This window comes from Anser cygnoides, chromosome 2 (assembly GCF_040182565.1).
Source record: "Anser cygnoides isolate HZ-2024a breed goose chromosome 2, Taihu_goose_T2T_genome, whole genome shotgun sequence".
NCBI classification, from domain to species: Eukaryota; Metazoa; Chordata; class Aves; order Anseriformes; family Anatidae; genus Anser; species Anser cygnoides.
In genome coordinates, this window is record NC_089874.1 from 5,519,915 (window position 1) to 5,534,231 (window position 14,317).

General features: G+C 52.2%; 1 protein-coding gene across 3 annotated transcripts in view; it reads right to left on the minus strand.

The window, feature by feature from the left end:
• Positions 1-545: 545 nt before the first annotated feature.
• LOC106036842 (mitogen-activated protein kinase kinase kinase 3-like) overlaps positions 546-14,317 on the minus strand; it is a 76,243-nt gene continuing 62,471 nt past the window's right edge. For all 3 annotated transcript variants that reach the window (XM_066991411.1, XM_066991410.1, XM_066991412.1), the window contains 9 exons: positions 12,358-12,431; positions 10,332-10,399; positions 8,664-8,756; positions 7,450-7,644; positions 6,436-6,584; positions 5,729-5,860; positions 3,475-3,604; positions 2,673-2,850; positions 546-1,831 (listed from right to left, as the gene is read on the minus strand). In XM_066991411.1, coding sequence (XP_066847512.1) covers positions 1,603-1,831; positions 2,673-2,850; positions 3,475-3,604; positions 5,729-5,860; positions 6,436-6,584; positions 7,450-7,644; positions 8,664-8,756; positions 10,332-10,399; positions 12,358-12,431 — 1,248 coding nt within the window. In that variant the 3' untranslated portion in view covers positions 546-1,602. The remainder of the gene's footprint in view (positions 1,832-2,672; positions 2,851-3,474; positions 3,605-5,728; positions 5,861-6,435; positions 6,585-7,449; positions 7,645-8,663; positions 8,757-10,331; positions 10,400-12,357; positions 12,432-14,317) is intronic.

Consider the following 14,317-nt stretch of genomic DNA (forward strand, 5'->3'; position numbering starts at 1 on the left):
GGGGTGAAAAATCAAAGCTGAACAGGTTCGGTGAAAGGGGAGAAAACAGCATAAAAACATTTCCAGCTTTACTGAAACTCCCTTTTTGTTCGTCTCTTCTGACAACACCTTATTTGCCAGCACATTTTTTCTTGTGTTTTTTTTTTTTTTTAATCCATCCTCTAGAACTAACCAGAGTGATTTGGTCCTATTCACAGAATAAAATCCTTTCTTTCCCCTAGAGGAAGGAGGCGACTATTCCCCCCCTGCGGAGGGGACGGCCCGGAGATCCGGCATCCACCACCCTGGTGGCCAGACACAAAGCTCGGGTAGGTGCCGGCCTCGGCAGCTCCGTGGACACACTGACAGGGAACCCTTCTAGCTATTTAATTTGCCCAAACAGCCCCAGTCTTTTTTTCTTTAACTGAAATAATTCTGGTTTCTGCCTCTCTCTCTGGAGCTGTAGCCACAGCACGACTCGATCTCTTCCGCCCGGCAGAATTCAAGGATGTGCAAAGTCACACAACCAGCCCCGTTCTCCATTTCCCCTTTGCTCCAGGCAACCCTTTTCATTTTCAATGAAAATAAAATAAAATAAAATAAAATAAACCTGTGTTTGACACGGTGGCCTGAAGCTGGCACCACCCTGGGAACTGCTTGTTTAACCTTCGCTGAGCCAGGGGGAAACAGCTAATGCAGCAAGGAAGCAGGAGATGGGGCGATGCAATTAATTTGTCCAAAATCACCAAGATCTGATAAATTCATTCCCGGGGCCTCTTTGCTTGCTCCCCACAGGGTAGTAGTGTCGGTCAGAGGCCGTGGCCCAGCAACGCTTTAAGCTTTCCCAATTTCTCCTACGACTTCCGAAACATTGCAGAAGGAAGCCCAGCTGCACGCGATCTACGCAGCCCTGCGGCCCCAGGCTGCGGCTTCATGCTCGTGCAGTCCCGCAGGTCCTCTCTGCCTGATTGTAGGAACCGGGCCGGGTCGTGCGGAGGCCCAGCCGCGCTCCTCCCGCTCCACACGCACACGCACGCACGCACACAAAGGCAAGACGTCTGCATAAATGCGCCCGACTCCCTGCCAGGCGCCGAGTCGGGGGTCACTCCGCGATTGTAACCGCTTAAGGCACAGGACAGGAGCGAACGCCGCCCCTCTGGCGGGGCTGCCTGGCGCTGCCACCTCCAAAGGGTTCCCTTCCCCTCGTGAACGGGGACACCGGGTCCCCCCCGACTCCGCGGTCTGAGGATCATCTCCAGCTGGGCCGAAGCCTGGCGCCTGTTCCTCTGCGGGGAGCGGTGACGGGCACCCAGCATCTTATTCCTCCGCTGGTCCCGGGGACGAGGAGGGTGCTCGCCCCGAGGCCAGCGCTTCCGGGGAAGCCCTCGTCCCCAAATCCCGGTGGTGGCCTGCGTCTCCAGCCTCCAACGGTCCCGAGCGTGCCTTCAAAAATCCCACAAGGCAGCAGCCACCGAGCTGGTGACGAGCGAGAAGGGACCCGGGGGGGCCACCAAGCAGGACGAGCCCGGGGCTGAGGTGTGAACCGCAGGGTGCAAAAAGGGCCGCGGGTCTGGCGGCCCCCCCCCTGTCCCACCGGCGTTTCCCCAAGCCGCCGCCCGGGGCTCAGAGCCCGCAGTTGACGAAGGGGTGCCTCAGCAGGTCCTCGGCCGTCGGCCTCCGCTTCTCCTCCACGAAGATCTGCTTGAGGAAGTTGCGGCAGGAGTTGGAGACGCCGTCGGGGAGCTGGGGGTTGGTGGGCTGCGTGGCGATCTTAAAAATCGCCGCCATGGCTTCGAACTCCGCCCACGGCGGCTTCTCCGTTAGCATCTCCACCACGGTGCAGGCCACGCTCCTGCAACGAGGGCAAGCAGGCGGGGTGAGACAGCACGTACGGGGCTGGGGTGGCCTTCCACTCCCGCTAGTGAGATTTGTCCTAAAACTGGTGGCTTTTCTGCCTGCTTTAGCTGCCAGAGATTAAGCTTTATAAAGTACGTGGCTGAGAACGCAAGGAACCTTATGGGAGCACCCCCCGAAGGAAAACCCAGATGCGTTTAGACACCCCAGTTTCAATACTAGGATGTAGTTCCCCAAACAGTAGAGCCAGAACGAATCATGCTTGCCTACAGATTTACGTCTGACTCTATCCCCGTTTACTGGGAGGACAAGTCGAGTTATCCTTGCTCTTTCAGGCTCCAGCTGACATCCTCCAGAGAGGCCTCTCAAAACACTCAGAAGCACCCAATGATTTCGGTCGTCTTCGTGTCCGAGCCGCATGCAAACATCCAGCAGCAGACTTTCAGAGGTTGCCAAAAGATCACACGGAGCCTCCAAGCTGGGCTTAGATAACCCAAAAACGGGGTGACCGGAACTCAGCAGCTCTTCTGGCAAACTCTGTCATCAGCTTGCTTTCCAGAATTAGACAGCAGCTACACAGCTGAGCCACATGTGGTCCTCACACACGGGGCCTTCCGAAAGCAAGCTGTGGTTTTGTGTGCTCCTCTCTGGCGGCTTTCAGCTATGATTTGCTCCCTCTGGGTGTCTGCATATTTGATCCTGACATTCACCTCCCATTTCCATCCTCTGCATCCTTTCCATCTTCTAAACACTAGCTATAGTTGTTGCTCCCACTACAGCTTCCCAAAGGGATCGTCAGATTTACGTGGCAGTGGCGAGGTTTTTACTCTATTCCTTACCACACGTCAGCTTTCCTTCCGTAGCCTTCTCCGCTGATAACCTCTGGGCTCATCCAGTACGGCGTTCCCGTGACAGATTTAATCCCGGTCCCAGACATGCAGATGGTCTGGATACGTTTGCTGGCCCCAAAATCTCCAAGTTTCACATTTCCAGCAGAATCTCGCAAAATATTGGCACCTGGTGACGAAAAGCAACAACAAAAACCCCAGGCGATGAAGCAGCAAGTCGAATTGAGCAGCCACAGCAGGGAGAGCAGGAAGGGCAGAGGCAAAGAGTTGGGCGTGAGGGAACCCAAAGGGTCTTGCTGGGGCTGGACTCAGCACCAGGATTTTACATCCCTCTCTCCTAGGCAGCTGCTCTCTAGGAGAGCGGATTCCCTCTGGCTCTCCTGGACAGTCTCACTCAGCAGGTTTCCAAAGAGTGAGCAGTGAACGGGAGATGATGAGTTCTGCTTCCACTGACAGCAGAAGAGAGCTTCAGATCCCTCCCATCACCAGGGCCTCTCAATTCTTGCGTGTGTTGCCCCAGATTTTTAGAAATGTGGAGATCTGACAGCTGTAAAGGCAGTTAGTTTCTCTTAAGAGTATCTAGCCTGGGCATCCCAGGCAGGAAGACAGAACAAGAGTTTGGTTCCAGCTGCTTGTTCAAGATTTTCATGGCTCAAGAGGCAAAGCTGGGGCAAAAATGACTTAAACACCAGATACCTGCTCTATGTTTTGCACAAGAATTATATTGGGGCGGGGTGAGGCTAGGCTGAAGAAACCTAAGCAAGCAAGAAGCTTCCCTGCGTTACCTACTCACCTTTAATGTCCCTGTGGACAATCATATTGCTGTGCAAGTAGAAGACTCCCTGCAAGATCTGCCTGGTGTACTTCCGAGTGACGTTCTCCGTCAGAGCACCGTACGCTTTTAGCTGGTCCTTTATTGAACCCTGGTGAGAGGAAACAGCGTGCAGCAACCGTAAGGACCAGCAGAACCAGGTGCATCACGTCACAGTGGCCTTTTAAACTTTACCACCATATTTCTCAGCTCAAAAAAAAACCCCAACCCAATCTGTTGTAGAAATGGCAAGATAAACATCTACTAAGAGCTGAACAGAGCAAGGATTTGACCCCAGTGCCTCAGAGTCCAGTGGAAAAAGAGGTACGGCCTCTGACAGCTGTCAGTGCTACCCTCTGCCAGCAGCACGGATCTTGTTCTCCCTCTAGTGGCTAGACTTCACCAATAGCTCACGGACAAGGACCACATTGATGAGGAGCTTCCAGTCAAGCGAGAGGATACTCTCAACTAGTTCTTCATGGTTGTTAGTCTTCTGTGAAGCCTTTCCCCCAGTTTCTTTTGGGGCTGGTGGCAATCCTGTGGTTGGGGATCTCCCTTCCATTTCGCGGTGTTGCTCAAGTAACCTGGGATGCTCTGAAATTACCTCCTCCTGCGCCTTGTATGCAAGGTGTCCTCCCTCCCTCCCAACTCTTCAAGCTTCCTTATCCTGGCCTCTCTCACCCTGACTGGGGGACATCAAACGTGAAGCCAAAGAAGGGAAAACAGGGTCTTCAAGACTTGTGGTCAAGTGGACCGTTCTGTTTTCCAAGCATAACCATAAAATGAGGTGAATGGTGCAGGGTACAGCAGGAAATACACAGCTTTTTAACAGGGGTGATCATCAGAATGCCAGGCTGATGGTGCGCCCAGGCTTTGCCCCCTGAAGATTTTACCAAGCTAGCTGTGTATCATCAGAAACCTGGCCACGTCCAGCAGTTTGGAGCTGCTCTTCTGCAAGGTTTGGGAGCTCAATCACATCCACTGCCATTGGAAACCAAAGCCCTGAGCTGCTTTTGTGAAATAAGCCATCCCCGTGGCACTAAAGTCAATCTGTATTTGGTCAGAGCTCTGGTTTATCGCAAAGAAAACAAACACTCAACTTCCAGCCTTGCTGGACGCTGCCCCAGCATCAAACGTCGGTTTCCTGGCTGCTAACAAACACCGGCACGTTGCAGAACGAGCAGCAAGGGTACTGCTGAAGCTTCTGGGTTTTACTCTTCAGGGTCTTTCCTTTGTCATAAGACCTGAAAGTGATATGCCTGCCCCTGGGGACGGAGGCAGGACGGTGCTTGGAAGGGGCTCAAACGCACGAAGCCCACCTGATTCAAGACATGTCAGGAGAACTTGCAGCACATTTACTAATGACCAAAATAATTTGTGACCAGATGACTTCCCAGCCCCTCCTGACCTTACAAACACGGCCTGAACAAACAAGGATTTATTCTTCCACGGACTAGGGACTGAATCCAGCTGGGCAGGCAGGACGTAGGAGAGCAGCTCACCCAGCAATGCGAGCGGTTGTGCTGGTTTATACCAAGCAGTGACTTCGTCTCGCTGACTCCGATGTAACCTGCGTCCTTGCAAACGGGGGAGATGTTCAACTAATCTGTGTGTGTTCTCCAACCCCTGCCTAGGCTCCCTCAGAGCTTCCTTTTCCCCGGAGCTATTTCGCCCCATGTCAGCAAAACCACAAACTTAATCCAATCCTGTTAGATCGGATCGTGCTACCAACAAAAGGTTCAGTCCTGAGCAGGAGAAGGCTGACCAGTGAGTAACGCTGGTTTTAATGCACACGTGCTGAAAGCCAGAAATAATTGGTGACAGCTGTGGGTGGACAGTTGTACTATTAACTTGTCCTGGAGGGATTTGTAATAAATACTTAAGGATGGGCTCAGGCCACAGTGTTTGGAGCCAGATCTGGACCACGTCCCACATTCACCACGTTCAGATTCCAGACTGTGAACACACCCTTCCCCAGGATCCAAACCTGAGACCTGCCTTCCAGGCTTCTGATTTTGACCCACTGCAAGTTGAGGGGCCTGACCACGACACCTGACTCGATCTGAGCTTCCCCAAGTCCTAGGGATGCTGAGATGCAGCGGTTTGGTTTGGCTCAGCAGATAAACTTGACAGCTAAGCTTCACTATAACTCCAGATCCAAACTTCTCCAAACTCCAGGACAGTGTAGATCTGCTCTCTCTAGCTCATGACAATCTTTAGCAGGAACTGCACTTACCCCTGGCATGTATTCAACAAAGATAGACAGCTTCCTCTCCTCGGGATCCCGCAAACACCCATAGTACTGCACTATCCTGTCGTGGCGGAGAGTCTTCAGCAGCTGAATCTCACACTCCAAAGCATTCACCTCCTGCCATGAAACAGACATACTGTGTGAGAAAAGAGAATGGTTACACGTGCCTCTCCGAAACAGGAGTATTACCCAAATATTGCTCCACACTGAACACTTCATAGCACCTGGGAAGCTGCCTACTCAGGCATCAGCCATGTAAGGCTCGGAAATGAGGCGTGCTGTCCCGAGGAACTGGCAGGCAGGTGGGATACGCAAGGACTTGGCTTTCAGACAGGTGTGCTCAAGGAGTTTTTTTCTGGAAAGATGTGAACGAAGACACCAACAAAGCTAACGCAGCACCCAGAGTGGGAAGGTGAGTGGAGCAAGAAGGCTAAAACTAAGGAAGAGCAGACAGACCTGCAGGACATGGTACCAGAGACAATAAGCCAAAGTGACCGAGGCAGAGAAATCACCAGGGCACGCTGACTGGTGCCACAAAAGCCATCAGGGACCACTCCAAAGAGGGCGAACCCAACAGTCTGCATGCGCTGCCTCCCAATCAGGGACACGGACTCCTCCGCCACCTCCACCCTCAGCCTCCAGCCCACAGCCCCACAATGTGCTGCAGGGCGCAGTGCTGCCCTCACACTCACTTTACTTGTCTCTTGACTGTCAGGGTCAAATGGCACCTGCTTCACCGACAGCTCTCGGCCAGTGTCAGCATCATAGCAGAGGTAAACTTCCCCAAAAGCTCCTCTTCCAAGCAGCTTCCCCAACCTCCAGTTCACTGGTGCCTGTAGGGCTGCAGAAAAGAGGAGAGGGTTGAGAGAAGAGCACAGCAGGGAGATTTCAGCATCAGGGTCCGTCGGACCCTACAAAATGCACATCGGGCCTGCAGTGATCTCACCAGGGAGGGCAGTGAGCTGCCCTCTCCCAGGGGCACCACGACAAAACTGTTTCATTTGTATGAGAGCTACTGGTGTGTGCATGTCCTTTATGCTCTACTTTAGTATAAAGCAGAAACAAGTCACAGCAAAGTCACTTTTCTTTAGAGTCCTTCCTACAGAAACTGCTTTCTTGGGTAATGTTGAACTTTCTCTCCTCTGCTATGGGACGCTTAGCAGAACACAGGATGGCTGAGCAGCCACCCAGGCAGGGAACAGCAAGGAGTTTTATCTCGCTAGTTGTTCCTACGTTGAGATCCATCACTGAACGGGCCCAGAATGCACCCATTTCTACAGCACGCACAGTCCTGCAATGCCAGAGCAACCTGCAGAACCGTCTTTGGCTGCTGGCGTGACAGCAACCTAAGAGGAGGAAGGGGACCTCCAGACCCATTTGCTCCCACATCCCAAGTCTCCTGGAAGCTTCCGCTGTGCGAGCACATTAAGAGTCCAACACAGAAGCAATTTTCTGCAACTCAGCAAGCTATGAGCACCAGCTGACTCTGTAAGAACTTTTTACTCAAGGCCAATGTAAGGTACAATGAGTTATATTTAATATTCCTCACTGAAATGTGAGTGCAGTGTGCCTCTTTTTGGGGCTGGAAGCAGAGTGCATTCGCAGAGGGTTAGCTAAGTTGATGCCCAAAACTCAGTAGGTCACAGTAACTTGATTTCGTGTTGAAACCCAAATGTACTGAGACCTTGAAGCTTTGGTTCACTTACAGTTCCTAGCTTTTGTAGGGGAGGTGCTGAAGACCTGCAGACCTTTTTCACAATTGTTCCACCATTTGGGCCTGTACTCGTCATACTGCAGGGTGCTGAGCTTGCTGTCCCCATTAAAGCTCTTGGTTCGGCTGGAAGGGACCAGCTGGAACAGGTTTTCCTGTGGGAAGTAACTCCTGGGGAAAGTCCTCCGGCCTGCAGGAGAAAAGGGGAGAGTTATGGCAAGAACACACACGCCTGCTCGGATCTGCCTATCACCACCTTCTCACATCACTGCTCAGATTCAGCGATGTACTTCCTCAAACTAAAAACGAGTTTAATGAAACTGAAGCAAAGCCCTGTGAACGTTTTTAATTCAATTTAAGAGCCGTTAACAGCATGTAGGATTACATCGAACGTATAATGTTCCCAGAGAGGTTTGCAACAGTTTAATTACATTAGTTTTTTGGGGGGTTTTAATCACAAATAAACTCTGAACAGGTGGAGATTTACACTTCAAATTATCCCTGGCATCCCCTAAGACCCCATCACAAATGACCACACCAGCAGTGCCATGGTGTCAGTGAGAGATGAAGATCATTCTGGAAGGCTCAATATGCTGTTTGCGTGTCCTTAATGGTTTTTGGTTTTTGTTTTGTTTTTTTCCAAAGGAATTTGATCTTTATTCAGTTTTGCCTCCTACCACTTGCAGCCTCACACAGTGAAAGGAGGAGCAGCAATGAGGTGACAGAGTGGTCCCCAAAGCTCAGAGCTCGTTAGCTTAAAACAGCTGTGAAGAGACACTGCTACCCTGCATTTGGTAGGTGATTCCCTCCAGCTCCATGCAAAACCTGCTGTAAAGGTCACAAGCCTGCATTCTCAAAAGCCATTTAGGGGAAGAGAAAGGTTGGTATCGCCAGGGCTGAGAAAAGCTATCCATCCGTGTGGCTAATAAAACACCAGGCATGAGCACAGGAGATGCTGAGCACTGACTTTAATGCTTGCCACAGACATGCAGCACATCCCAAGAGCAGACCTGCAAGCTCTCAGAGGGTATCGTTCAGAGTACACGAGCAAATCCCAAATTACTCACTCATTTCTCCTCCTTATATTAGAAACCTCTCCGTCCTAAGTCTCTGCAGTCCTGGGCACTGTTACAAGCCTCCTGCGCTTCCCATCCCTACTGAGATCCCGGACCGAGCTCTTCCCTCCCCAGCCCTCCGTGATTTTCTTACCGTCACTGTAGTCCTTGCGACTCTGGGAGAGGTGGTACTGCCTGGGGAAGGTGCCCCCTTTCCCAAACCTTTCGCAGAACGGGATGTCAAATTCTGACAGGAGGAAAGAACAGACACGTTTCTTGCATCAGCTCAGTACCAAACGCCCAGAGCATTTCTTACAGGAAAGCATTCAGGCCGTCGTGCCGAGTTACGGGGATGAACAAGGTAACAAATTGTTCATTTGCTCAGCCAGACATTCCCCAAGGCTCGCTGAAATCTGCCCGCAGTCACATACTAAAAGGAAAATAAGGGCTAGACACCCTGCTCTTGGTCTCCCTAAAGCAAACAGAGGTTAACCACTGACTGCGGACTCTGGCCCACGCTGTTCAAAACGAGGCAAGGGATTAACACAGAACGTGTCTGGTTTCCAAGACAGACTACTACACGTCTTATTTACACGTGAAAAACACAAAAATTTAGAGTGGAAACAGAACTGTCGGGCAGGGACAGGCCCGGATCTACCTAGTGCAACATCTCCACTGTGCTCTCGGCTATTTGCAGGGAACTGCAGGTACCCAGCACGTGGCTGACAGGGGACAACCCCGCCCCACTTCTCAGATGCGACTCCTGGCCTATGAAAGCTGGAGAACAGCTTATACCCTCCAAACTCTTACACTTACTTCGATTAAACGCTAGAAAGATCAATTTAGAATATATAGAAGGCATTAAACAGCACCAGAGCTTTGATTAGACACGAGATTATGGATGGTCATGAGAGATAAGGATGTATATTTTAATTTAAAAAAGGAGCGCAGGAAGCCACGGCTGGTAGCACTGCATAACGTGAGATTACAATATCTGTCATTTCCCCCCCCCTCCATCTTTCACCTCCTGTTTTTCCTCCATCCAGCCCCAATGACACAGCCCGTTCTGATTGTTTGTTTGTCTTAGCCTGGGGCCAGCAGCCGCTCCTCGGAGACCGATCCTGGCCGAAGCCTCGCTGCAGCATTATTTCCCCGTGACAGCGAGGCGCGAGAGGAGCCCGTAACGGCTGAAATATGGTCAGCAAGAAAAGCAGCAAGGACGGGTCAACAGGTTCTCGGCAAGCCACGTGTGGGCAACAACGCCGAGTGGCATGGCGAGGCAAAACGCCTCCTGCACCACCAGGGAGGTATTAAAACGTCAGTGACACGGGCTGACTGCAGCTTCACCTCTGCAGTTCGGTCTGGCAATGCTGCCTCTGGCCAGAAATGTGTTATCATGCTAAGGCTGACTGCCATTTATTCATTTTTAATAGTGAAAGTCATTACAACGTTACAGAGTTTCCATGACTTAACCAGCTGTTTGTAAGTGATTAAGCAGTCACCTCTGATCCCTGCGAGTTACCAACACGCTTTCTCTAACACTATTCGCAGCGTTACAGACTCTGCCTCTTATTACTCCAGGTGGAAGAGGTGTAACTCCCTAGAGAGCCTGGGACTCGGTTTGTTTTTAGAGAACATTCATGTTTAATCATTGCAGGGTCTTTTTTGAAGTGTAGCATAAGCAACGGAGATGGTTTGCTTGATTGCTTCTAGTACCTTTCCATGCAGTAACATCTCTCTAGTACCTACTCTCCTCTATCCACTCTCTCCGCTACATGCTCCCTGTGCTTTTAAGCAAGCACGAACCTCCAGCGATGCTTACCCATGCAGTCAAGACCGTCTTTGGGATGGCTCTTCCTTCCAGGAACAGGGGTTTGGGTGAAGGGAGGGCTGCAAAGGGGAAAAACATATACTTTATTATATTGGAAAGGCTGGGGAATGAGTTAGGAAGGGATGACATGCAGAAAGCACAGGCTAATCAGCAAGACGCACTGGTCACCCCAGTCTACCAAACTGAGCTCTCATCCTCAACCTGCACAAGACCAAAGACTTTTTTTTTTGGTGGTCCACAGTTTTTCCTGGGACAAACAGAAGGGATCCTGTAGCAACCAGGGTCACCAGGCTGAAAGAAAGCAGCCAAGTCTGCACCGTAACACCTACGCACAGCATGGCACGGGAGGGCTGGAGATTTCTCTTCCCTCAATGCCAAGCGCTCGTTTGTGCAACTCTGCTTTCTGTGAACACTGCTCAGGTGTGGGGATGTATACACTGGAGTCATTCCGTCACGCTCGATTCCTGAAGGTCTCCTCTTCTCTGGAGCATCACCCCCCGCCTTCTTTGCGCAAGAAAAGCCGCACCACCACTGTGCATGTGCACCAGGAGGGAGAGAGCAGGCTCAAGGTCTTAAACGTGCATTGAGAGGATGGTAAAGCATTGGGTGGGGATCTCAGAGATCTTAACTTCATCCCAGCCTCTGTCAGGGCCAGTGAGCTGATCTGGACAGGATGTTTTTCTACTCTGCCTGCTCTCCTCTTAATAAAATGGACATGGTAGTAAAAACCTGCTTCGCAAAGTGCTCCGAAGTCTATTTGTGTCAAAACCGATCGCAGCAGGTTTGCTGGGGGGAAGAGGAATTAATTGTGTTACTTTGTCGCATCAGACCGGTCACTGTGCTCTGCCCTCTTGAGGCTAACGCCACCTCAGGCAACTGGCAGCAAGGACTCAGCTGTGTCTCATGCAGGATCACAGAATCGCAGCGCTTCCTGCGTTGGAAGGGACCCGTGAGGATCATCAGGTCCAAATCCTGACTCCAAACAGAGCAACCTGTGTGAAACGGTCACGCTTATTCCTTTTTCTGCCTTCAGGAACAGAGCCCTCCTCGTGCCTTTTCCAGCTCTCTAGACCCAACGACTGTACGCAGTCGTGAAACGAAGCCATGCCGCTCTCCTGCAGACGTGCCTGATGCTCTTCTCAGTTCACAATCAAGCGTTATAGCTCGGCCGTGCTCCTTCTGCTGTTATCCCCAGCAAAATCTCCACAAAAGCAAAGCTGGGGCACAGAGGCTGGGAGCAAAAGAACCCAGTTTCGATGCACCCGCAACAATGAGCAAACACATCACAGGAAAACACTAAAAGCCACAAAAAGGAAACGGACCCTGCCGCTGATACAGCGCGCAGAGTCGCAAACCCAAAGCTACGCGATCAACTCAGCGCAGCACAGACCTGCTGGAACGCAGCCTCGGGGCCGGATGGCAAAAGCAGCAGTGGAAAAAAAAAAATCCCTTTGATGAGGATGAAAAAAAAATGCATACATTGCTTCCCAAAAGGACACCGTGTCTTACACACAGCCTGCCATGCGGAGCAGCAAACGTACAGTCGCTTTGCACGTGGGAGCTTGGAGCAGCACCGACTATTGAACTGCCGCCCGCGGTAGTACAACGTGTCCCGGTTGCTTCCTGCCGAGAAGCTAAACTTAGTTGTTGCTCGTCTGGTGTCCTCAGCACCTTGACTGACACATCTGCGGCTGCTGGCAGCCCCCGGGGGCTGCCGAATTTACAGGGAGTCAGCGGAGAGCAGACAGCTCGCCCGGAGAGGAGGCACGGAGAGGCTAACAGCGTGTCGACCCCGTGAGTGCAGAAAGGCAGAGGGGTAAGAGAGGGATCCGTAGCTGGATCAAGAGCCCAGGATCCGGTTAGGATCTGGTTTTTAGCACTCCAGATGAATTTGTATTGCTCGGGTGCATCCTCATCCCACCAGGAACTGCAGGGGATACCAGTGCCCCCACTCCCCTCCTGCTGTGGAGGGCAGGCTGCGTTTCTGCTCGTGACAGCGGTGACACGTGTAACTCACCTGTCCACAGACCTGTCCAGAGACTGGCAGCTCCCAGACAGCGACCCGTCGGGGCTGATGAAAGCTTCAAGCATCTGACAACGAAGGAAAAGGGAAAAACAATCAAACAACAGATTACAAGTCCCTAAGTCCCGTTAGTAACAGAAATCTGTAGGATACAGATTTACCTGACTCCACTGAAACCGGCTGATTTACCCCAGCTGATACCGGCCCCAGTAGAGACAATATCCAGTCTAAGCAAAGTTTTCTTCCTAGAGGAAGTTCCTTATCCCTCTGGATCAGGATCCTTCCCAATTGTTATTTCAATTGTTATTCGCTAGCGGGGAACCTGAGGCAGAGATAATCAGCACCCTGACATTCGAAGCACGTTGAGGAGGCAACGAGATTCAACGTGCTCAAAGAATTTGGGGGGGGGAAATTAAGTAAGAAAAAGGAAGCAGGACAGAAATGGGGTGCCTGAGGCCGAGTGGATATCGTGCAGCACTGCCAGGATCCCGGTGGCCGTGGGCTCCTGACTTCCCCGAGCAGCCCTGGCACACCAGCCCTGCCTCCGTCCCCGGTGCTCTGCGCAGCATCACCAGGGCTTTTGGCTGCGGGGACCGCCTTGGCTCTGGCTAGCTCAGTGAGTCAAAAGCTACATTCGTGTTGCTTCCTGGATGAGCCATTGTGCTGCCCGGGGTTATTTATAGCCCGTTAGTAACAATAGAGGGTTTGTGTTGAATGGTGGACCTGGGGGCTATGTGCCGAGCCAGCCCTGGCCGGGAAAGCTGAGCGATGGGGGTTAGGCACCACATGGAGTCCCCCTTCGCTGGCTCCTGGACCCTTAGCTCCTCCTTCCCCTGCGCAGAACCTCTCTTTCCACACGGGCCGTGCCTGTGCTCTACCTACTTCACCGGTTGCCATAACAGCTCACACTGTTTTGGTGGGACGGTCCCAACGGGAAAGCCTGATTTTTCCTCTCCTTCCCACTTTTTACCCCAAAGCCTCGTGCTTCAGAGCGCAGCTGCCAAAGAGGAGCGAGACCCCTGCTAAGTCCCCGTCCCCACCTCTGCCAGGTCTCTCCCCACTGAGATGCTGAAATGGACTCCTTATTTCCCCAAAGCCTGGAAACAGGGGCAGAACTGGAAGTTGGAGCAGGGTGAAGAACCAGCCTCTGTCCATCTGCTAAGCCGGAGGCAAGGCTAAGACCCCTAAAGCCTCGGTTACATCACGGGCCTGCACAGGGGCATCCCCCAAAAGGCAGCAAGCACCTAAAGCAAAACCCGTAAGTGCTTTTACAGCAGGCACGTACAAAAGCTGCAGTCTGAGGACATTCTGAGGGCAAAGTCCATAAGGGGAAGAGCATGGCTGCTCAATGGGAAGAGGAAAAAAAAAAAAAGAAGAGAAAAACACAAAACCCCTTTTTTCCTGTGTTTAATCCGCCGGTGCACACATCCACCTCTGGGAGAGGGGCAGCAGGCCACCCACAGCGCGCTGCCGGGAGAAGCGAGGAGCATCTGGGAGCCTTCACCAGCAGGAGCAGAGCTCAGGCGGTGCTGGCGGAGCTCCGCTAACGGCCAGCACCACTGACTTACCCCCGAGGGGGCCCGTGCAGACCCTCCTCCTGCACGCACATGCACTTTGTCTTAATCCCGCTAAACGTGTTTGGAAGTCGTGTGGAAACAACAGAGAGCCAGCCTTTGGCTGCGAGCAGCACGAGATACATCTGCAGGCTGACGCTGCCAAGACTCACCCGGAGTTAATTTCTCGGTTTATTAATGGCTGTACGGTAAACCATCAAAAACACAGCTTTGCCATGGAAACGCTGGCACAGCCCGCACCCAAGAACAGAGCTAGCGAGTGGGTGCTGTTGGAGGGGAGGAAACGCATGTCTCTCCAGGCAAGACCCTTGGGGGGGGTGTTGCAGCAGCCCGCGGGAGCGAGGCACTGCTTAGTGCCCTCCCAAAATCCCTCCGCATCC